The sequence below is a fragment of the Zea mays genome, chromosome 9, assembly GCF_902167145.1.
Source record: "Zea mays cultivar B73 chromosome 9, Zm-B73-REFERENCE-NAM-5.0, whole genome shotgun sequence".
In the NCBI taxonomy this organism is placed as follows: Eukaryota; Viridiplantae; Streptophyta; class Magnoliopsida; order Poales; family Poaceae; genus Zea; species Zea mays.
In genome coordinates this window covers 148939075-148963997 of record NC_050104.1, presented here as the reverse complement: position 1 = coordinate 148963997, position 24923 = coordinate 148939075, and the positions used below count along the sequence as shown (strand labels likewise).

The window sequence follows — 24923 nt, the reverse complement described above, 5'->3', positions numbered from 1 at the left end:
GTTGTACCCCGTGCCTATAAATAGGAGAACAGTACCCCCATACTGTTCACGCTGACTTGGCATTTGCTTTTGCGTCACACTTGTATTTTCATCTCCTTCCAAGCCGAAGGTACATTTATAATTCGATATTGTTTCTATTCCTTTATGATGAGTTAATAAAGTTAAATGAATAATGTTATATGATTATTCACGCTATCTTTTATGTTTCATATGCTTCGTCTTTTACTAATGTATATCGTAGTGATGAAGGTTAATCCTTCATGACCTTCGTCCGGAGATCGTTATATCCTAAGGGAAATAATGCTTCGAAGGACGAAGGATCTTAATGTTTAACATTTTCTGTGTTGCCTTGTTCTTAACTCATAGCATTTGAGAACAAGTCCCCAACATATAGTTTATTTAAATCCATGTTGTATAGTTCAATTACAGAACGGTTTAGCAGTTACACTACAAATATGAAAGGCAACCATGGGGAGGGAACCCGCACAGGAACAAACAACAGACGTGCAGCGATGCATGGAAAAAGAAGACTGAAATATTAATCCCTGAAAAATCCTAAAATTAGCAGAGCAATACGTCAGTACCAATTCCAAACAAGCAACTGGTCTGCCAACTAAAATGAGCATATTCATTACAAAATGTACAAGCTGAGGCAACCAAGAAAGGCCAATCTCACACTGAACAGCACGCCACAGTTGGTACAGCATGATTTCTCAGCCTTTCATATTTCATATAAATCATTTCATGTGCACTAGAGCTACGCAAAGCAAAAGCGAGACCACTGTTGTTGCATACTTCACTGCCGTCCCACTAACAACAGATCAGTTTGCCCTAACGGGAGAGATCAGCGCTTCAGGGAATGAGGTCAGGAGGCAGTGGGGTGGACCTTGGGGGCCTCGTCAATGGCAGAGGAGAGCTCGGAGAGGAGGTCGGAGCAGAGCAGCGCGCCGTACACGTTGAGCAGCACCGGCGTGGCGGCAGCGCTGTTCCGGGCGCCGAGGCAGCTGTCGCGCCGATGAAGGGAGGGAGGAGGCGAGGTCCTCCGGCGCCCGATGCAGCAAGGACAAAGCAGGAAGCGGAGCTTGCAGACCTCGGCAAATTGCAGTAAGTGAAAGAGAGAGGAACTGCCTCGGACGCGGCACCATATAGCGGCATCATCCAGCGCACGCATTGGAAGTGGAGGTCGTGGGGAGGGAGGATGCGAGAGTGGGGCTGACCGGCTGAGTGGCTGACCGAGCGGTTCAGCGCTCCGTCGTGCGAACGGCCGGGGAAGAAGACCGCCTGAGGCCTGAGGGTAACGCCGCACGAAATGGGCCGTCCGAGTGACACTCAGCACATGGGCCGCGCGGAAGGGATAATGGGCCGAGAAGAACCGCTCTCCTGCTGTCTTGCAAAAACTTAGTACCATACTGGCTACGAAAGGAGACATGGAGCGGCTTATAAGCGTGGGCGCGGACTTGATAGTAAGAAGTCTGTTGGTGGCTGAATTGGTTATGTTCAGCTCTTGCGCAGGTATGATAAAATTTTTGCTGGAGACCTGTGTGTACGGCTGTGGGGTACGTAGATGGCAGAACCGGTCAGAGGCAGAACGGTCAAAAGGCAGACTACTATTGCTTACTTAACAAGTAGTATATATATATATATATATATATATATATATATATATATATATATATATATATATATATATATATATATATATATATATATATATATATATATATATGCGTTCCCTGTTTGAGCTTTTCCCGAATATATATGCTTCAAGTTATCTCATCCACAGTCTTCGCTAACGTTACTGGGAAGGACAGCTGCGGCAGTTGTGCCTCTTGAGCAAGAAAAAAAAATGTTGATTAAGGCTGCACGATTCCTCTGTTAGGTCTTAATAACATGCATCGCTGGCTTGGTTAGAGGACTAATAATGCAGCTAATAGCGGGGCATCTTGTAGCAGTTACGTTGGCATAGATTTGTAGGTGAGAGCCGCTGTCCGGTCAATCATCAATCGTCCTCACAGCGGTGGCGACAGTTTCCGCTGTTCATTCCTCTCCGACACCGACATAAAACTCAGTGCCATGCTCGTCGCCGTGCAAGCAAGCAGGCAGGCAGCAGTCGGATCCTGCAGCAGCTGAATGGCCCTAAAATCCAAGACGCACAGCTGGGACTGTACGTGCACAGTTCGCTCAATCAGCAGCGAAAAGACAGTGGAAAAATAATAATCTCTGGAGAATGAATATTCTAGGCTACCGACGGGTGAAGTGAAGGCATGGGCCTTCAGTTAAACACAAAGTAGTAACTGCTCTAAAAAAGGCATCGTGATTCGTGGACGCCCCCACTGATTACCATCTCGCACACATGCATGGCTTAACTTGATCCTGATAAATCCGTTTCTCGTTCCTAAACGAACAGTTCACTGTTTCCTACAGTTCTCTCTCGGATCGGATCAAGTGTCGTAGACTTGCAGGCAGTTGGGAGAAGCACGTCAGTACATAATCCTGGAACTCACAGTGTGAACTGTATTATATTATTCCATCCATACTTGCGTGGACACCGATATACGGCCACAAGAGCAGAAATCCACGACCACGACTATTTCTCGTGTGCTGTTCGAGTCTTAAGAAGAAGAAGAAGAAAAAGGCTTAATTGATCTGTTGGAACAAGCCCATCAGTGGATTAGCAGCCTTTGGCTGTACCGGGCATATTATTAGTTAGAGCGTTCCAATCTCTGAAACGCTTGGAGATCGACTGACCGAAACCGTGCAGTTCCAACCGCTCTCTGTTATGTGCTACGACGACGAGAGGACGAATTTTTTTATTTACTAGTAGTACTACTTTTAATAAGCTGGTTTATTGCGTGATAGAAGTTCGTCCAACAACCAAAGATTCGTGCGTGCGTGCGTCGTCCCCGGCCCGTCTTGGCGTTTAAGAACAGGGTTTCCTGACTAGTAGACTTGAAGGCTCTCGATGATTTGACTCCAAACCGTACCGTGCCATGTCGACGATATGGCTGGTCATCGTCATTTTCTGACTGAGGGCTTGTTTGTTTGTGTCGAATTACACCTTGAATCATTACAGCCAATCAAAATTTACATAAATTAGAGAAGCAATCCGGTTAGGAATTATTCCAACCCACTAATCCGGCACAAACGAACAAGTTCTACCTGATCTTTTTTGGAGGGTTTGATGTCAGCATGTACCAGGGCCGGTCCTGAGTTTTCAGGGACCCGGGGCGAAACCAAAAATTGGGGCCTTTAAAGCTTCATCTATAATTTTTTTACTTTCTTCTAAGTACATCGACAAATATTTTATATAATAAAAAACTCAAATATATCAAAATAAATTCAAATATGTTTACCTATTACCTTAAAATTTTCTTCTAACATTTCTTGATGCGAAGTCGTTGATAATAGTGTTGTTATCAACCTTGTCCAATAATTTCTTCTCAATACATAAAGTGGCCAATCCGTTGAGACGTTCTTGAGATATTGTTGACCTTAAATAGTTCTTCAACAATTTCAACTTTGAAAAGCTTCTCTCAGTTGATGCAACAGTTACAAGCACAGTAAATAATATCCGGTAAGCGATTGTAATATTTGGATACGAATCCATTTGCTGAACATAATCAAAGATCTTCATAGAAGACATTGGACTTTCAGGTAAACTTAGCTTCAAGCAGTCGAAGCCGTGACCTGTGCTGTGATTCCGTGAACAGGCAGCACAGCAGGCCTGAGGACCGGCAAGAAGATGGCAGGACTGCAATGTGAGGTGATCAGATGGCAAGGGCGGCAAGCGCAGGGCACAATCGCGCAAGGGCAAGGCTTTCGCGTGCGTTTGCAGCGGCCGACGGTGATTAGGGATTTTTTATTCCAATTACCATGGTGTCCAGGCAGTTGAATCAACATGGGCCTAATTGGATTAGTTTTACTTGGATCTGGCCATAATACGTATATACATATACACTGTATGTATACCTAGGGTGGGCCCTGGAATTTTGGGGCCCGGTGCGGCCGCTCCGGTTGCCCGCCCTCAGGACCGGCCCTGTGGCTGGTGCCTGGTGTGTAGAAAGACAATGCACGGATGCTACTGCACAAACAACCTGCACTACAAGAAACTGGTTAAAGAACGTGGGTGAAAAACCGTCGAACCTAATGTAATAGGCCGTCGAACTTACCATAAGAACGTGGGTTTACCCACGAACATAGCCGACGGCGATTTTTGGACGAACTTAAAGAAGTAAGTTCGATGGCCCCCACGTTCTTAAGGTCGGCGGGCAGCTGCAGCGCGGTTGCGCAGGTGGCCAGGCGGCGTGGGGCTGTCGAGCGGGCAGCGTTGGCTGGCGGCGCGGCGCAGCGCGCGGGATGGCGCAGCGAGCGGGGTGGCGCGCGGCGCAGCGAGCGGGGTAGCGGCGCGAGCTGGGTGGCGCGCGAGCGGGATGGTGGCGCGGCGCAGCGCACTAGGTGGCGGCGGCCGGGCGCGGTGTGCTCGTGCTGGCGGCCGGCGGCGGGTGCAAGCACTGGTGGGAAGCAGGAAAGGAGATAGGAAGAGAGACGCGCGGGGTTAGGGATTTAGGTTGGGTTAAGTTCGACGGTGTCCACGCGGCCCACGTATTTAATTTAAGAACGTGGGTACCCACGTTCCTAAAAGGTTAAGTTCGACGGTTTTGGCTAGGGCCCACGAACTTAATGTAAGAACGTGGGTACCCACGTTCTTAAATAAACCCATGAACTTAATTAATATAAGAACGTCGGTACCCACGATCTTAACAAAACTCACGAACATTTATCAGTTTCTTGTAGGGCTGCTACTACCCCACCTGCTGACTGCCATGCCGCCCTAGACCCTGTTCGTTTATGTTGGATTGCACCCGGAATCGTTCCGGCTAAATAAAGTTTATATAAATTAGAGAAGCAATCCGATTAGAAATTATTCTGACTCACCAATCCGGCAGAAACGAACAAGGCCCTAATCATCTCCGGCCCGTGCGCAAGAGCCAAGAGCTAACCGTTTAATGCGTACGTTTCAGAATTCAGAGTCCGTGAGCCAGTGTTTTCATTTCAGCAGAGCACGTTTTCTTAAGACCGTGTTCAACGCATCCCGCCAGCCTCCCTCTCCGCTACCTGTGATGGCTACAGGCATCTCCTTCCGTGTTCAACGCATGACGCTATATGAGCCTCTACCGGCAACAGTGCAAGGAGAGAGGCCGGTACTCCGCCAGATTAAGAGGGCGCTGTGGCAGCCCCCTTTCCTCGCTATGCGTGTGCGTCAGTGTTTGTTAGAGAAGAGAAAAATGATAATAGATGATGAAAAGATATGGAAAATAATATTTTATGGTTGTAGTGATGTATAGGGAAAGAATTTATGGAGACCGCTGTAAAGGATGGAGATATAGACGTGGCACATGAGTAGGATATATGGGGAGAAATTTAAGGGGAACCGCTGAAGATAGTATAAACAAGCTTCGCTGTCCAGGTCAAGACTCAAGATAGAGCGATTGCGAATTTGCGATCCCTCGCACGGTACGGTCGCAGTCGCACCACACGACGGACGTCCCAGCGGAAGTGGAGGGGGAGCGTCCATCCATCCATTCCATTCCATCTCGTCACGCGCAAGCGCAAGCGGCAAGGGGCCCTCCCCTCTCCTCTCCGCCACGGCGCTGACACCCCGGTCTGACACGAGGGAGGCGGCCGGGAGGTTGTTGTCCGCGAGATGATTGTCCCGTTTCAGACGTCGCTGTCGCACGCTCCGCATCGGTCTCTGAACACGACATTTACTCGCCAACAGATGACTGCAAGCAGTGGCGGTCGAGTAGTCACGCCCGTGGAAAGGAGGCTGTCGATGGCACCGCTGCCTCCCTGCACGATCTGCCTGGGGTGTCGGCATGGCACACTCGGGGCTCCAAGGCCGACGGCCGGCCGGGCATCGTCTCGTCGCGGCGTCGTACATACATGCCGCACCGGTTCTTGCTTACACAGCCTGCATGCATGCATGCATGACAGGGGCGGCGGAACTAGAACTGGCCTGTTCATCGGTGCCAGGTGACAATTTTTTTTTTTTTTTTTTTTGCAAAATCAGTGAGCTTTGATGTGCCCTGATGCACGAGCGGTCATTCGCAAACACCAGGTCGCTTCAAGAGTTTCCTGATGAAGAACGAAGGATACACACCACCAGAGTAGCACTGGCACTTTCAGTCATGGAACCCGAGTTAATCTGTCATGGAGACAGACACAGGGACAGGGGAGAGAGGTTTGCTGTCGATGTCCATGTCACCTATTAGCCTATATTACTATTTAGATACTTCAAGTGTACAATACAAGGAAGAGAATATGTTCCTTTTTTTTAATTAAGATGGGAAACCTTTCAGATCGAGAGTGATAAACCGTTGCATTTACTTGCATGAGTGCGACGGACCCAACAGCAAAACTATTATATCCATCTTTCTTACGCCAACCCCCAACCATCAAGTTGGTTACAGACCACCATTTTTTTTGGCGCCAAGGTGAGCCGGGCGTGACTAAACAACTCGCATTAATTGAAGGCATCGAGCAGCCGTAAGCCGTAAACGATGTTGGTTGCATTGGGAAGCAGTGGTGGTGGTGCTGCGTGCAGTTCAAAACACACCTCTAAACACTACTCGCGTTGTGCCTGCTGAAAGAAACGCTGTTTTTTTTAGTACTCCGTATCTCCTTTTATCAGATCGAGATGCTACTACCGATGATGATCGTCAGCGGCCGGCCGGCGCGGGGGGGGGGGGGGGGGGGGGGGCTCGGACCCAGGTCGGAGGTTGCCAAACACGCGTCTCGGAAATTTATGGCACACAGCCGAATGCTATATCATCGCGCGCCGGCGAGCTAAAAGCTCACGAGTACCGGGTCCCCGGCGAGGCCGAGGCCGAGGGGCGAGCTTCCTCGGTCGGTCGCGTGTTCCATGCCAAACAGTTTCGCCAATAGTCTGACCACCCTCGCAAATTTGCAATTTGCAACCAGTACTAACCATCGACTCCGTGGTCTTCCGCATGGAGGATATCAGAGCAAATTCAGGAGTCCTTAATCCAGGTCTCAAAATTAAATGTAAGAGCTATCAAAAAAGTACTCCTGAATTTGCTCTTACATTTACGTGCTTATTATTCCTTTTATGTGCTTCTACTCTTCCACCTACAGGAAAGCGAGTGTTTATTTCCGACCCAGCGATCCTAGTTCAAATAACCCGACAGCGAACCGACGACGACAGCCCGGTAGTTGAGCGTCCGGTCTAGCACATCTCGAAGCAGTGTTGGCGGCGCGGAACTTTACGTGTGTGTGTGTAGTACGCGCCGTCTATAAATCTGGATCATCGTTTCATCATCGTATATGACTCGGCCGTTCAGTATATATATACTACCTAACTTGGTGGATCGAAGCTGTCAATGAAAAATGATTGACGTCTCAGTCCCAAATTTTGGCTGGTGGAGTTCGGGTGCAAAACATTTGGAGGATCTTCGCCCACCTACAGACACCAGTGCTTCTAGTACCACTACTCCCTAGTCCCTACCCGTACAGAGAGTCAGTTATAGTTAGTTAGAGGTGGTAATGGATCATGATCTAAATGTATTTTTATAAAAAATTAAGACACTTAAATAATTTTTAGTTCAAAAATAATTATGTATAGAGTATGATCTTAATTCGATTTGTTGATTAAATTTTATAGTATAGAATCTAAAGCACGTTACCATCCCTAGCTATATGAGAGGTCAAAGGAAAGGAGATGAGGCTGGTGGGCACAGGTAATTCGACACTGTTTGAAAAACTGCAATCCAACCCGTCCTGTGCACAGTCTACAGTGCGCAGGTCGAGAACCGAGCGAGGACTGTGTGCTACGGCCAGTAGCATACGTACCGTACCGTACGTACTGCAAAAGGAGCAGATGCCTACCGCCTGCTGCCCGGCCTAGGTGGTCGTCGTGCTCGTGCAGGAGAGGACGGGGGACACGGATACTGGGTGGTGGTGTCGTCTGTCGTGTGCGTCCACGGGCGGGAACCCAGAAACCCAACCACTCTTCTTGATGGATCAACGGCATACGGCCCCATGTTCGATGCTGCTGCTGCTGCTCTGCATGCATTGCTGCTCGCCGGACCCGGACCTGCATCGTCGCTTCTTTCTCCGCTTGGAGACAATGCAGGCACGCATCTCCATGCACACCGGACGAGTTGCTCGCAGACGTCGCAGTTCAATCGCACATCGGGTTCCGCTGGGCGTGGCACAGGCTCCCTAGTAGCAGACGACGACTAGTACAAGCTAGGTACAGTGGTCGCCGCCGGGCGGGGACCCCCGTCATCTCAGGCCGTCGTCACAAGTCACAACGGGCGTATACGGTGCCCGTGACGTCGCAATTAGAGTGCCGACGACTATCAAGTAGTACTACATATGCGTACTGAATTCGGCAGCCATCTTAAACGCCAACAGTAGTCTCCCGTTTGTACGTACAAACGCCAAACAGTACAAACTAGACCAGTAGTAGCTACTAGTACTACCGTACCGGTGGTGCAGCCGCGTGTAGTAGAGGCACACCGCACGCGACGTGAAGGTCTGTCTGAGGAACAAAAAGAGAGATGGGTATAGTAGCTAGTACCCTTCTACAGTAGATCCTTAATATATAGCTATAGCTAGGCTAGGTATATAGGCTCTATTATTAGCACCAACTTTCATCTTTGTTGTGCACTTAGTTGCCTGCTGTCTGCTGATAATGCACCATCCCATCCAATTGACGATCTCTCATGCCGTGTGGCGCACCGCGCACATGCGCCTTTTGTGATTTTGTCCATGCACGCAGCACGCGACCACTTGAAGCTAGTTGATGAAGCCTTGTTGCTTTTGTCGCAAGGAACCACACACACACAGGACGACACCCGAGTTCCAATTCTTGGCCGGGGGCTGGTTCTCTCCGCGCACGCTAGCTAAACGCACACAGCTGGACACGAACACGATCGTCTGACGAGAAAACTTGTTAGGTCTAGCAGGCGTCCTTCCAGTTTTGTCAACGCATGCAGCTAGTAGTAGGCGTTGTAGCTAACGACGACGAACAGTTGCTGCTGCTGTCGTTATATATATCCTTATTTTGCTCATGCTTGTGTAAACTGTATATTTATACTAGCTGCAGTAATAACTGGGACGAATTATGTCACATCCTTGTCGTATACGGCAGTGCACTGCCGCCGTCGTCCGCAGAAGGTACTGGCCTTTACCTGCATTGCATGGCATCCTGTCGTATGCGTTGAGCGCGCGCATCGAGTAGTGTACGGCACGCTCGCCACTTTTCGCCAGGGTGGTATTGAGGACCACGGCTACACAGATTAATCAGGCCACGTGGTTCGTTTCCTAGTACTGTCAGCACAGCACCATGCTGGACTATGGATGTCGCCTACGCCGCCGTATACACGACGCCGCCCACGCCAGCCACCCGTCACGTCCCCATCGTCCAGCGCATAAGCCTATGGATGTCGCCGACGCCGCCGTATACACACGCCGCCCACGCCCGTGGCATCCGCCGCGCCTGTTTTCCGTGTAGTATGTTTGGACGCCGGCTGTGGTGTGGTCCAGGCACCCCGGCCCGGCGCGCACGTACCTTGTAGTACATGTCAGCGCGAGCAAAGTCGGCGTCGAGGCCGAGAGGGAGAAAGGGAAGAAGGCGTACGTGGAGGAGGTGGTGGTGTGACAAGTTAACAAATAACAACACGCGCGAGGACCAGGGTAAAGATAGCGTAGCGGGGATGGCGACGCGGCAACCGACTCGGCACGATGGCCTGCCGCTGCCGCGGTGCTGCGTCGCGGGGCATCCGAAAAGGAGAAAGGGACGCGCGCGGCCGCCGGGCTGGGTGGGAGCCTGGGACCCCCTCTCGCTCGTCTCCTTCGGCCTTTCCAACCGGACTTGACCACAAGCAAGCAAAAAAAAAAACCCAAAGAGGCAAAGAGCGGAAGATGGATCGACGTGCTCCACAACAGAGGAGAGGAGAGGAGAGAGCGCAGACGAAAAGCACAGCCAAGACAAAAGCGGTAGTGCTGTAGACCTCCGATGCAGTGCAGTTGGTTGGCGTCCTGTTCCATCGGGGACGGAGCCATACCTGGTCCTATTCCTGGGACCAACGTCGATCCCTGCTCCTCACACGCACGCACACTACACTACTACTACCGTCTACTAGCTTCGAGCAATTTAGCAGGAGTAGCCATCACAGGGAGGAGCCAAGGAGAGCACGCGCACAGATTTTTGGTCATGCATCATTCCGGCTGAGCGAGCGATTTCACCTTCCTGTCACCGTTTCTCGGGGAGTAGATCTTCAGTAACAAAGGCGCTTCAGTTCAGGGCAGTATACTCTACGCTTTCCAGTTTCAGCCACACCAAGAATTCAAGCTCTACGCTTGACCAGTGCGCAGGCGTCGTTCGCTCGTGCCGTCGCTGTCTACTCGTCGTTACTCCTGCTTGTTTGTTTCTTTGTTGTCAGAGGGATCCAGGAGACTGTTTACGCGCGCATATACTCTTCTCTCCTCTGTTGCATTTGCATCTCTTCTGTTGCATTTGCATATATACACAGTGTTTCCCCCAGGTTCAGGGATATACTGGGGTCTGGGAGGCGGGACCGCGGGAGCCCATCTGTCGTTCTTTCTATAGGGATGCTGTAAACAGTCTCGTCCCCCCGCTCCGCATCCCTGTAGAAAGACAGCTACGCCAAGCCACCGTTTATTGAAGGTTAACCGTTCTTTCTGGCTCCTCGAGGATGGGCCACTGCCCAGCGACTGCCGCCTGGAAAAAAGCGCAGAAACTGCTCAAATGCGCCTGCAAAAAAAAAAAAAAACCTTTTAGGTGTGCAAGTTAAGTGGCTAAATAAAATAATATATCTGCACAATGACGTAGCAAGGTATAAATCAAATATGGAAAGCAAAATGTCATAGCCTTAGAAAGCCATGATTCTCGAGAAGATGCTCACACTTTACTTTTCGTCCTGATTCGACACCTTTATCTTCTACGTACGGAGCGTGTATAAAATGTGCAAACACAGTATAAAGTAAAGTTTAATATAAAGGTTGATAATAGAAAATCTATTAGAGATGTTCCTAGACCGTGCGAACTTTCCACGTTCCTATATTTTTTTTTCTGAAAAAAAACAAAACGAATTCTATAAAATTTCTTCATAATTTCTATAAAAATTCTGTATCCAAAATATGCATGTGGATTTCATATATATTTCCCTCTTTTTTCGAGAAAACAAAACAACTCCTTTACTTTTTTTTTCTTTTAGCTGCCTTGGTACTTCAGTTAAGTCGACGTGTTTGCTACTCCAACACAGTTGTGGAAACTGTCAGCACTCAGCAGCGTAATGCCAATCAGAATGCATAGTCACATGAAAAAAAAACTTCGAATGAACATGCTACGTAACATTGCCATGAGAAAGATTTAAAATCTTGTACAAATCACACGCCCGGTAAAATTTTCATGTGTAGTTTGACTTGGCGCGATAGAGAAAAATATTATACACTTTCACAGATAAAACACCATGCCATATGTTTTTATTTTACTTGCATGGTGTCATCGACTCAATATACTCTAACCATAATAAGAGATGTAAAATTTCTCCATCAAAGTTTTTTTCCCTTGCAATTGTGTTGGTTTGCGACAAATAGAGTGTTTAGGGCCTGTTTAGATGTAGATATTGTTGATGTTATAATTGAATTAGATCCAATACCAAATCTGTCTAGTATTGGAAATAGGTTTAGGGTTTAGATGCCTTCTGGTTGTTTGGATTTATCTGGAATAGTGTTCTTTGGAATAGTGTTGTTTGGATGTATCTGGAATTGCAATTCCATCCAATACCTAGAGTCTTGGCTTTGAACTGTGAGAGACAATTTTTAGTTAAAGTACAATTCTAAGAAATTGAGCTTTAATTCTAGCTCTGAATTCATTAGACAACCAAAGAGTAGAATTCAGAAATCATGATTCCAATTCCCAATTCTAGTCTTGAATATCTACATCCAAACGGGTTATTCATGTAAATATAATTCAAAGTTTTGGTCAAGATGCGTAAATTTCTACTTCGTCCATTTCAGATTATAAAATATTTTAGTTTCTCTATATGCATTACTTTTACTACATATCTAAATATAATTTACATCTAAGTGCATAGTAAACATAATGTATCTAGAAAAAAGATAAATCATCTTATAATTTAGAACAAAGAAAGTATACAATAACAACTTATGTAAGTTATTATCATGAAGTATCAATATTAATTTAAAGTGAACTTAGGTATCATTAGTAAGTGGTCTATTAAGGGATCAATTTCACAATTGTTAGACAGTAGAAATATACATTTATCTTTTACGTACACGGTACACATGCATATTTCATTTGCATGATGATATATAACGTGTATATATGGTCAATTCAACTTAATTATTATTGGTAGCGGTAGAAAGTGACGATCTAGAAATACATATATAGGTGTATTTTATGGTTATTTATTTTGTCAATACTCAATATGATATGCTGACAATTTAGATGAAGAGTCCAGGGTATATTTTAGTTGTTCTTAATAATGCCACATATTGGTAACTTTAGATGTAAGTTAATGTTTTATTAGATTATCTACCAGGTGGCGATACATCTATAGGAGAGTTATTTTATATTGTCATTTATAATTGTAAAAGTGACTGATTTAGATGCACATTTATTGCGTTACATTCTGTTTGTTTTCTATATTGATAGAGACGGCATGGTTTTGGGGAAAAAAAAGAGAAGAAAACGAATATGGTGTATGTATGTTATATAATTAGTATTATTAGATAGATTCTTGAATCTAATTTTATAATAAATATATTAAAAATAAATACCGAGAAACTTTTTATAATTTTAGTTAGATTTAGTAAAACTTGATCGGTGAAAATACCATTTTCGACCTAGGGAGTGGCTTGTAAATTGTAATTATAAAGTATGACTTCATTCTTTATCCAAAGACGGCCTGCAGTAATTTACTCCGCCTAACGTCAGCAGACATTCATTCATGTCCGTTTGAAAATGTGAGCAACTGCGGTGCAGCTGTGCACTGCTGTACACTCTGCGCCTTGTCCGCTGTCCCTCCGTTTATTTTTTTTTTTAAAAAACTGTAACTCTTGGCCCTGCGGTCAAAGCCTGTCCTTGGCAGTTCTTTTATTAATCACTTGGTTTAAATGAAGCTGACTACGGGGTTCTTTACAGCTCGAAGCACCGTCCAGTCCAGCTGTCTACAGGAAAAAAAAAACTTCTCTACTGCAACCTTCTTTTTAGGACGAACGGGAAAAAAGAAAAAAGAAGAAGAAGAATCATTCCGAATGTAGGACAAGAGCCCGTGCAACAGCGAAATGCCGTGCATCTGCATCAGGAGGTTAACTGAACGTGATACTATAGTGTGCAGTACCTATTACTACTACACAACGCAGAGAATCAGGGCAGATAAGAAAAAAAAACTAAACATGTTGCCCATGAATCAAATCACGGAGCACACACGTTGCATGCCAGACAGAGACAGAAATACAGGATAACGTCTCATTCCCATCGAGTGCTACTAGCACTCCCGTTGGATCTGGCCCAGCCATGATTACGCAGACAGGATGGTTTCGGGCACGGCCAGTCGGACACCATGCTTCCTCTTCGTGCAGCTCTGGGGACGGAGGGCGGTGGTGCGGGCGGGCTCGAGTCCATTCTACCATTGCCTTAGTCTATAGAGTCTCACTATAGTCTCTTCTAAGATTTTTAATATACAATATAGAAAATACTTTTATATTATAGTGGTTTAGTTCAGCTTATTCTAAATTTTTTTTCTACTTGGTTACCACGGACAGCTGCAAAGCTTGCCATGCATGCTATCGAGGCAGCAAAATTCGTTGCGGGCGGTAGTGATGGCAATCTTAAACGTGGGTTATGGTATCTACGAGCTTTGTGCTCCATGGATGTAGATATGGGTATAAAAAAAAAAATCATCCATCGATACATGAAGGTCGTGGCTATCAAAGATACGAGAAATATAGTAAACTCTATGTAAGTGTGAGATGTTTATATCAACGGATGAGTACGGAGTTTTATTTGTGGTTATAATCGTAGACGCGTGAATAAATATCTTACCCCGCGTTTGGATGGATGATTGTATTGAATCCCTTGCCTCGTTGTGAGCGCCTCGCTGACTTGGTAGGTCAAGTGGCGTTGTGTAGCAGGTTGTAATACGTGCCACCCTACTGAGAGCAAAATCTGGCCGCTTGCGCTCGGCCGTGCTCGAGCTCGGCAACGGCAAATCATCGTAGCAGTTCTATCTAGCTCGCGCGCGTAGACACGTTCGCTTCAACCGCTAGCGCTCCTTGCGTCTCCCCATATGATCGGATTCCGATTAGATTATGGATGACGGTAATATATGGTCGCACGAGTGCCTTATGGGGACGTGCCGCTGACTCGCTGTCTGTTGACACGGCTTGGAAAACTTCAGGACGATGTACTGTATCTAAGCTTACGTGGTCTATGGAGTAAAAACGTCACGGACACATGCACAGACCTAGAGCCAGGCTAGTCGAACAGGGCTTTGCAGCTTGCTCCGGACGAGAGAGAGAGAGAGAAAAGAGGTGAGGGGGTACTGCCTGTGCCTGGTGCCTGCTGCGACTGGTATCTTTGGATCCCCTCCTCTTTTCCGGCGGCTGGAGCTGGATATGATCTGAACGAACCCGCTTTCCACTGCATCCCCACCCTACCTACCGCGCTGCTCAGCTTTGTTTACTTTCACACACGTGGAAATTTACCACGTCCTGTCTAATTATTATTGCCTTATTGCAATAACAGGTACTAGCACTCACACAACAACAGGGCAGTCAATGCAGGAAAGGGCGTCAGGTTGGCGCATCTTTGCCTGGTTTCTCAAGGAAGACAAACCGACCAAGTGACATGCCTGATCGAGCTGTTAGCGTCGCTTAAGAGAAATCATCTTCGCCCGCCTGTCGTGCTTTCTTTTCTTCAGAGCTGAGAAACCAGGAAGTGTTTGGGAGACTAATTTGCCTCTCAAAACGCCCATGAGTACGTGACGGGCATCCGACACGTAGTACGCGAACAAACGCAGTATATTTTCCTCTTTTTAGTTTTTTGAGATTAATAACAAACAACAGGGCCGGGCCGGGCCGGGCCGGCCGGTGCTGGTAGCAAGGACGGATGCGTTGCGCGGCAAACAATGCCATATCAACTCGTCTTTCGTTCAGTTGGGTTCCGTGCATCATCCAATGCGCTCTCATAAAGCTGATTGAGCCTTTGGAGGCTAGCTAGCGATGTGTTCCAACTGACTGCTCTTCTTGGCATCACTCGTCTTGATTACGGCATTCCCTTGCCACAGGTTTTATAACAAAAAAAGCCACACCTCACTTGAGTGTTCTAACACTTGAATTCTTTTTTTCTCTTCTTCTCATTTTCGGTGAGCTTAATAAAAAGACATGCAGGTCTCGATTTTGAGTTTCGCTCTACGTCCCGTAGAAAACTCATAACGGACACTAGCTATGCACCATAAGTCGAGTGACATATTATATGCACACTACTCATATCATGGCTAGTTAGACAACGCAACCAAAAACCACAATATATTCTAAACAAGTATTCGTCACACTTAAACATTGTAGACATGTATCAGCTGCATGTCAAAAAGACCAGAGAACTTAGCGTCCGGTAGACGGATCCAAGAACTAAAGTTGGCTTGGCTGAGCTGTAAGCAGCAGATAAGAATTTAATGATTTGGATCAGGGACAGGTGTCATAAATTGAACTCGCAAATGTATATATCCCACCTACTGATTCGATCGGAGATGTTGTCTGGCATTCGGTGCTAATGATCCTTCTTCTTCTTTTTTTTTTAAAAAAAAATAGCAGAGCTTTAATGCGTAGTATGCCGGAGGTGGAGACGGGAGAGGCCAACCGCGTGTGGTGTGATCCGAATCAGGCGACATGTGTTTGGGCGGCAGTTTGCTCGCATGATTTGCATGGACATTGTGGAGCTTTATGGCGGCGTTGGTGCCGAGCCAGCCTATCAAGTATCAACTCACACAGCCGTACTACTCGCAAATGCATCGGATTACACGTACTGCAAACTAATTTATTGCCTCATTTCTTTATTTTTATTGAGCCATCCTGGATTTCAAAACTACTGCGCAGAGCAGAAGAATCCTCGGTTGGCAAAGTTGTGCCGCCGAGTAGAGCTGCGAAAGACGTGTTAAAGAGGTATACAGAGCAGGTTTACTGGCACGCTAGTAAATAAAGTACAGCTCACGTTAGCAGACAACCCAACAGGTCATATGACTTTTTTGAGTAGGAAAATGATTCCGAGCTACTACTACCCCGGTACAGTACAGTAGTGCCATCACGCATGATTGCATCTGGCGTGAGAGTTGAGTTGGATGGTAATGGTATTGCACTTGAGCAAAAAAAATATGACTCCTGTTTTTTATTTCCCACAAAACCCAAAACTAGCCTCAACTAGTACTATTGTAGATCATGGTAGAAGAACTCGCTGATCACTGTTCTTCTGTCGCTTTCATTTCTGCCATCTTTGAGGTGATGTGTAATTCTCTGCTTGCATCACGCACTAACCTGTTTCTCTCAGAGAACAGAGGAGAGGTGCAGAGTGCAGAGAGCTCTCTTGCCAACTTTTCCCCACACCCCACCATTTCTTCCTTTCTCCTCCCTCCTCCCTCCTATCGCTCGCCCCCGCTTTTTTAGCCCACCTACCGGCAGCAGCGCCCCGTAAACAAAGAGCACCCGCACGGCACCTCTACCATTCTCCCCACCTCTCCCTCGTTCCCCTTCGAACCAAAACCCAAACCCAAACACCACCATCACCACCACCTCCACCACTCATACAGCGGCAGAGCGAGAGCCGAGAGGCGAGCCGCATTGCCAAACCGGGCGAGCCGCAGTGCTGCAACCGCCCACCGCGCACGCGCCGGGGAGGCGCCGCCCGCCACCCTACGCGCGAGCCCAGCAGCGGGAGGAGGAGGCGAGATTCCAAAGGGAAAAAAAGGCGGCGGGAGCAAAAGGGGAGGCGAGGTGTGGAGGGGGGAAAAGCGGCAGTGGGCAGCTGGGAGGGAGTCCAGAGTCCAGTCCAGTCCAGTCCAAACCAGCCGGACCACGGCCGACGCGGCAGGGCAGCTGTGACTGGCTGGAAGGCAAGTGTGCTCGGCAAGCGACGCACGCCACGCCACCGACACCGGCACCGGCACCCCCGCCCGCGGTGATCGGACCCGCGCGCCAGATCCGACACCCCGGCCGGAATCGCGGCGGACTCCAGCGCCCGCGGCCCCGCCCCCCGGATCTGCATTCCGCGCAGCCGCGCAGGGGCTCCTCCTGGCCGCCGCGCGCCCTCGTCTCCCCAGGTAATCACCCAGAGCCTGTTTGATATTTTCTCCCCCCTGTATATTCTCCGTTCGTTGCTATGGCGCGATTGCTCTTCCCGTTCGTTTGCAAAATGTGTGTAGCAATTTCTACTACGTCTTGGTCGGGATTTTTTTTTATCATCTGCTTCGATAGCAGAGCCCGCATACGGAGTTCCTCTGTTCATGCCGGATGTCACACTCTCTGAAAATTTACTGTGCAGTTTCATGTTTAAACCCAAAATTTCTCCGCAGTTTCTGAATATTTTTTCCCCACCGTGTGCGGCCGTGCCGCTCGCCTTGTTTTAGTTGAGGTTCCGCCCTCCGGACTCTCCGCTTCGTGTTTCGTTGTCCTTTCTGGACGGAACCCATAAACTCAGTTGCAGCGAGGATCGCTCACGCGGCAGCTGTTTCACACGGATAGTAGCGCCGGCAAGTCGTCGTGCTGTGCTCCCTGTATGCTTCAGCTTTCCCCTTACCACGCTGGTCTGCTTCTGATGAACTCTCTCGTCACACATGTGAAGTGACATTTCAATCCATCAGAAGAAGCCCATTTCGCGCACTACTAGATTTTTATTTTTATTACCCTGCTCCTTTATATTTCTTTTTGCCCGTGCAAGAAACCCCCCTGGGGATAACTGCTACGGCAGTTATTAGTAAAAGACGGAGATGAAGGGAGGACGCGCCACAAAAACACTACAATACAAGTACAATGATGCAGCGGGGCATCTGGTTAAAGCCAAATCCACCGTGCGGAGGCTGCCATCAATATCCGTATCGAGTTTGAGGTAGCAGTAGCTCCGAGCTTTTAAAGCCCCGTCACGCGCGCCTTCACCGGGACGCAGATTTCGCTAGAACTGACGAGAGCAGCAGTAGGCGCGGTCAGGTCATCTCGGCTGGTAAACATGTGCGACCCCCACGCCGCACGCCGGCAATTACTTCCGCGGGCGTCTTTGGTGCCCGTCTTAACTGCGGTTCTTGCCGGGGCGGCCTGCCTGCGGTTGCCGTTCGCGCTAAAGCTCCACAGCCTGTGGCCCTGTCAGCCCTCAAACTGCGCCCAACGCGCGATTATGGTCCATGAGTAGAAGATACGGCGTCAATTAAGCTCTGGTAGGTGCGCACACATGAGTATAGGACAGTACGCTTACTTGCCCGCGTCAATGCACTGGCCTAGTTCTGGCATGACGGTGATCGGATCGGGTGCACTGTGCTGTGCTTGCAAGTTGGCCTCGCGTGGGGGCCCCCGCAAGGACGCGTGCTGATTGTACCGCGCGTTCTTGCTTGAAGGATTGGTTTCCCCTTTTATGCAGGGATTCGATTCTCTTGGCCTGCCTGACCCTGCCCTGCCCTGCCCCTATATAGCTGTGACGCCACTGTGGCAGAAGCTTCTGCTTTTCGATGATTGGGGTTGTACGTTTCCTGCCAGTGGAATGTTAAGATACTTGGGCTGGTGAGGTACGTACGTTTGGATTTATAAACCCTAGCGGCCACACTGGACTGGTTGGAGTAGTTGATCATATTATTGGTATTCTTTTATAACCATATATAGTGGAGTGATTATGAACTTAAGCGCGCACTCGCCCAACAACCGGTGTTTTACTAGTTATATTCAATTTGGGGTTCTTGCTGCCAGATTAGCAATGTCTTGTATGTCCCCTTGTATGGACATGCAGAAAACACATTAACTCATTTGTCAAAAGGTTGGAGCCATACGTTAGTTTCCTATCTAATGTCTTCACAGTTCCTGTAGCCTTACACTTGGGAACACAATATTTTCCTACCATTGTATTTTAGGCTAAAATGTGTTTGGAGTACATCTAGAAACTCTGTATTTCAAATCATGGTTTCATCAATACCACAATATTTTTTTGGGTCTAAAAAACTTTGATCTGGACCAAAGTTTTCGTTGACGCAATATTTTCGCTTATCATATGCTTCCTGTGGAAATCTGTATGCAATGTCACAATGGTCATGTTACTCCATTTTTCTAGTATTACAGGTTGGTTACATGAGATGTCTGTCTCTTATGTGGTTGCCAAATTTAATGACTGAATAGTTTAACTACATTTACTTTTGAGTTTTTCTCCTACCTATACACAATTTATCAGTTTTGTAGCTGATCGCAAATATTCACCACATCTTATTAGATACTCTGCAAGCAATGGATCGACGCAGCTGGCCTTGGAAGAAGAAATCATCTGACAAATCATCAAATGCGGATGTGCTGCAGAATTTTAATCATGCAGAACAGGTTTGCCGAGCTTGTATAATATTGAGTTAGATTGATCTAAGTCTCCATGTTATAAGATAATAGTATTAGCCTCCAATGTTTTTTACTCCCTCCGTTCCAAATTGTAAGTAGTTCTGGCTTTTCTAGATACATTACTTTTGTTACGTACATATATATCATGTTTAGGTACATAGTTAAATTTATGTATCTACAAAAGCCAGAATGACTTATTGTTTGAAATAGAGTACCTAAGGATGCCAGAAGAAAGGTTTGATAGGTGCAACTGCATAAGGGACTGTTCTGTGTTAACTGATGCCACTTGGTTGTTGGTCGTGCAGTCATGTTTCTTTAGTTCATCTTTTTCCTTCAGCGGTAGGGTACATTGCCTTGACTTATTGAACATGTGCCAAGATGTCCCTTGATATGATCTGTTCACCTCTTTCTTTCTCTCCCTCTCCATTTTATTTCATTGACCTTGGTGGTGTGGCAAAAGGTCGCATAACATTTGGCATAGCAATGGCTAGAATCAGCTGGCCATTTTTTCACCTTTATACATCAAGGCTGATTTATAAGTTTTGACACATCTTTTAAGTATACTTATGCTAAAACAAGTTTTATTCTCTGCAGGAAGATAAAGCTCCAAAATTTGTGCAAATTTCACCTGAAACATATGCACATCTTACCGAGTCAGAGGAAAAAGTAAAAAAATTAGAAGAAAACGTGAAGGTCTTGAATGAAAAACTCTCTGCAGCGCAATCTGAGATCACAACTAAAGATGCTCTTGTGAAGCAGCATGCAAAAGTTGCTGAAGAAGCTGTATCAGGTACACATAAGATCACTATTTTTTAAATATATTCATATTAGCTGTTTTTTTATAGAATAGTTTAATATTCATCTGTCGAAAAAATTGCAATTCTAGGTACAAATGTGGGCAAGGGCTTGTACGAATTCATATCTAGCATTGCATTCTTTTTGGGACGGAGGGAGTGTGTATCAGTTGGCCTGATATTGGTTGATGATTTAGAAAAATAGGCTGGCTTCTGGATGGAAGATATGTTGTAACAGTCTTATTTTTAGTATGGAACAAACTTTCTCTAGATATATATTTTTTTTTCTACAGGATACAGTTTAGTTTATAAGATAACTATACCAAATGTATTCGTGACAGAGTTTATGTTTTGGCATACTAGGTTGGGAGAAAGCTGAAGCAGAGGCCTCCGCGCTCAAGCTTCAGCTAGAAACTGTTACATTATCTAAGCTAGCCGCTGAAGAAAGAGCTGCACATCTGGATGGTGCATTGAAAGAATGCATGAAGCAAGTAAGGGCTGTTAAGGAAGAAGGTGAGCAGAAGCTACATGATGTAGTCTTTGCAAAAACCAAACAGTGGGAGAAGATAAAGGCCGAGTTAGAAGCAAAATTACTTGAATTTGAACAGGAACTCATAAGGGCTGGTGCTGAGAATGATGCACTCACAAGAGCACTTCAAGAACGGGCAGAACTGTTGATGAAAATTGATGAGGAAAAAGCTCAAGCAGAAGCTGAGATTGAAATCTTAAAGAGCACAATCCAATCAGGCGAAAGGGAAATAAATTCACTTAAATACGAATTGCATGTTGTCTCCAAAGAGCTTGAAATCCGCAATGAAGAAAAGAACATGAGTGTGCGCTCAGCTGATGTAGCAACTAAACAGCACCAGGAAGATGTCAAGAAAATATCAAAACTTGAAGCTGAATGCCAAAGATTACGTGGCCTTGTTCGAAAGAAGTTACCTGGTCCTGCAGCACTAGCTCAAATGAAAATGGAGGTGGAGAGCTTGGGTAGAGAGTATGGAGACCACAGAGTACGACGATCTCCTGCAAAGAATTCTAGTTTCCATCGGCCCATGTCTCCTATGTCTCCTGTTCCTGATTACGCAATCGAGAACATACAGTACATGCAGAGAGAGAATGAGTTTCTGACTGCTCGTTTATTAACAATGGAAGAAGAAACCAAGATGCTTAAAGAGGCATTGACAAAGCGAAACAGTGAGCTGCAATCTTCAAGAAGCATGTATGCTAAGACAGCAGGAAAGCTCCGAAGCTTTGAAGTTCATATGTTGACTGGAAACCAACATAAGAGTCCAACTATGAACATGGATATTCATTTTGATGGTGCACTGAGCCAAAATGGAAGCAACCCACCTAGCATGACTTCCATGTCTGAAGATGGGGTTGATGATGAAGGAAGTTGTACAGAATCTTGGGCCAACACTCTGGTGTCTGAGCTCTCTCAGTTCAAAAAAGAGAAGGCTGCCAAGAGCAGTGCGACAGAAAGCTCCAATAGGTTGGAACTCATGGATGACTTCTTAGAGATGGAGAGATTAGCATGTCTGTCTTCTGATGTTAATGGCAATGGCAGCACTATTGACAAAATGAAGATAGATGAAGTTGGGGCTACTTTGTCTGACTTTACTGAAAGAGATGGTGTTAAAGATTTGCAGTCAGCTTCACCAATGACAGAAAGTCCATCTAATAAACAGCGTTTGTCTGAGAAATCTTCGCTTTCGAAATTCCAGTCAAGAATATCTTTATTACTGGATTCTGAATCAGCAGAGAATAATGCTGAGGTACTTGATAGTATCAGAAACATTCTAAAGGATATTGAAGATGAGGCAGATTCGGTGAACACAAATGGAACTCATCATTCAGGCAGGACCTTAAGTTTAGATAGCAAATGTGCCATCGATCAAGAACTTAAGAATGCCATATTGAAGATTCAAGACTTTGTTAAGTTACTTGATCAAGAAGTCTCCAAGTTTCAAGGCCAGTCATCTGATTATAATGGGCTAAGTGAGAAAACACAACAGTTCTCTGCATTGGTTGACAAAGTTCTGTCAAACGATGATGTCCTAAATGATATTGTCATGGCACTGTCTGTTATCTTGTCAGAAACTAGCCAGATTAAGTTGACACTGTTGAGAGACAACAACAATGAAGCAGAAAGTAATAACTTAGATTGTGTTGATAAAGTGACTCTACTTGAAAATAAGGTGCAGCCTGAGCCAGTAAAAGACAATGGTTCTGGTCTCTGCCCACTGTTGCCTCATTCATCTTCTGATCCTGAGTTTGAGGGGCCTACTGATGCTGGATTTGATGTTAAGGCTGCAGTGAAGGTATGCTCGCCGGAGGAATATGAACAACTTAAATCTGAGAGGACAAATTTGGAGGGAGAGTTAGCAAAGTGCAACAAAATAATAGAAGAAACAAAGGTTAGATTAAGTGATATGGAGAAAAACCTGGAAAACCTCACATCTAAGTTGGCTGACAGTGAGAAATCAAATAGCTTGAGTGAGACACAGTTGAAGTGTATGGCTGAATCCTACAAGTCACTTGAATCAAGGAAACTTGAATTAGAAAATGAGATAGAAGTGCTAAGGTCCAAAATAGATGCTTTAACAGCTGAACTCTCTGATGAAAGGCAAAGTCATCAGGACGACTTAGTTAAATACAGAGATCTCGAGGAGAAGATGGAAAGGTTAAATTCAAATGCTTTGAAATATAGATCACCTTCTACTTGATTTCTCTTCTGACTTTCTTTTATGATGTGGAGGTATGAGATGGAGAGGAGTTCAATGCTTGTGGATGGGGACCCAGACACCAAGTCAAAGCAGGTATAGTAGTTAGGTTTTGCCCATTGCTATTATCTATGACCTTCATTCACTTGTTGCGTTTTAATCTTGATGAAAAGTACTGGCAGCTCACCTTGTGATGCATGAGTAAATGCTTCCAGATCAATAAATATGGCAGCACTAGATCACATAATGTACTCAAACACTAAATAGGTTTGAAAGTTTTTCAGGCTTTACCTTGAACTGTAGGCTGTTATGCCAAACTATTAAACTTTTCATGATACCAAATACTTTGAGCAGCTAATTTTGTATTTAAATTAAATGATGACAGGATAAAGAGATAGGGGCTGCAGCAGAGAAACTGGCAGAGTGCCAGGAGACCATATTGATTCTTGGCCGTCAGCTGCAAGCTATGCGTCCTCCAGCCGAGTCACTCGGCTCTTCACCTAATCGGCAAGGCACGGAGAACTTTCTACAGGACGTGGTAGGAACAACCGCAGGAGAATATTCCCAGAAGCCTTCAGGCCAACCTGATACAGACCAGGATATGCTTGGGACAGGAAATGTCTCTCCGGTCAATGGATACAAGACACACATGATCCCTTCTGATGCAGACGGAAGCCCTTTCCTTTCTCCGAACAGCTCCAAGCGCCCGAAGCATCGATCGAGATCCTCTTCGTCTTCGTCATTCACCAACCACCAGTTGCCAGACAAACAGAGCCGAGGATTCAGTCGGTTCTTTGCGAAGACCAAAGAGTGAAACTTCTCCCGATTGGGTGGGATGGTGGAGGACATGAATTTCTGTAGAGCTTATTGAGGCAAGCCTTCGTGTGCGTTCTCTCAGGTCAGGTGATGCTTTGGGTTGCTGGAATAATACTCAGCTTGCAGTCGAGCGGGTCGTGGGCCAGAGTGTTGCGGAATGTATGTTATCAGTCTCTTCTGCTAGAGCTTTTCTGGGTTGCTGTGTGTTTGAAACCTCACTGTACATGTGCTTACATGCATGAAGGAGCATGGTTGTTGGTTTGTGTTTAATCTTCTTGTGAATTAGCATGTGTATTTTCCTTGTACTGGTTTCATGTACAGTTAACCTGCGCTAATTTCAAGGGCATTGATATACGTATTATATTGTGTTGATCAGTTTATACAGTGTTCCTTCTCGGTTTTCCAAAAAATACTAGTAATACCTATAACCACGTGAACAACTGACTGAGAATTATGGAGAGTAGCCTACTCTTCAGTTTTCATGCCAAATAATATGTTCGTACAACGTGCATTTGTGTGCTTACATCATAGTTTGGATGATCGCATTGCCGCTTCAGGCCGGGGTTCAACGGCAGTAGACACCGCGATATGGGTGAGCGGTTTGTCGTTGCTATTCGGTATCTTTATTACAGCAACTCCAACAAGTACAAAAAATTTAGCTTCCAAAACAATGAATTTGGGATCTCCTTAAAAGTATTTAATCCAATAAAACAGATAGTACTTCAACAGCTTCATATATTTTTCCTAAAACCTCGTGTTGACGCCTTTTCGGAGCGCCAAACACTCAACAAGAACCGTGGCGGTGCCCTCTGCATAGGGGCGGACGGTCCGCGCGCAGGGGCCGGACGGTCCGGGGCCTGGTGCGAGGCGCGGTGGTGCTCTCTGCGCAAGGGCGGACTGTCCGCGGCCTGGGGCCGGACGGTCCGCGGCCTGGTGCGCT

General features: G+C 46.3%; 2 protein-coding genes across 3 annotated transcripts; both read left to right on the top strand.

The window, feature by feature from the left end:
• The first annotated feature begins 5519 nt into the window (after window positions 1-5519).
• LOC103639360 (uncharacterized) lies at window positions 5520-6362 on the top strand. Its single transcript, XM_008662121.2, has 2 exons — window positions 5520-6033; window positions 6119-6362. The coding sequence occupies exons 1-2, from the start codon at window positions 5705-5707 to the stop codon at window positions 6270-6272; spliced, it is 483 nt and encodes a 160-aa protein (XP_008660343.1). The 5' UTR covers window positions 5520-5704; the 3' UTR covers window positions 6273-6362.
• A 10405-nt stretch (window positions 6363-16767) lies between these two features.
• On the top strand, window positions 16768-24358 carry LOC100274177 (uncharacterized). Of its 2 annotated transcripts, none has more exons than NM_001360558.1 (6): window positions 16768-17387; window positions 19532-19635; window positions 20242-20437; window positions 20805-23127; window positions 23203-23263; window positions 23553-24251. In NM_001360558.1, the coding sequence occupies exons 2-6, from the start codon at window positions 19546-19548 to the stop codon at window positions 23979-23981; spliced, it is 3099 nt and encodes a 1032-aa protein (NP_001347487.1). In that variant the 5' UTR covers window positions 16768-17387; window positions 19532-19545; the 3' UTR covers window positions 23982-24251. The 2 variants fall into 2 exon arrangements, with proteins under 2 accessions (NP_001347487.1, XP_035818053.1); XM_035962160.1 differs by lacking the exon at window positions 16768-17387 and adding an exon at window positions 17961-18839 and having other exon boundaries at window positions 23553-24358.
• The last annotated feature ends 565 nt before the right edge of the window (window positions 24359-24923 follow it).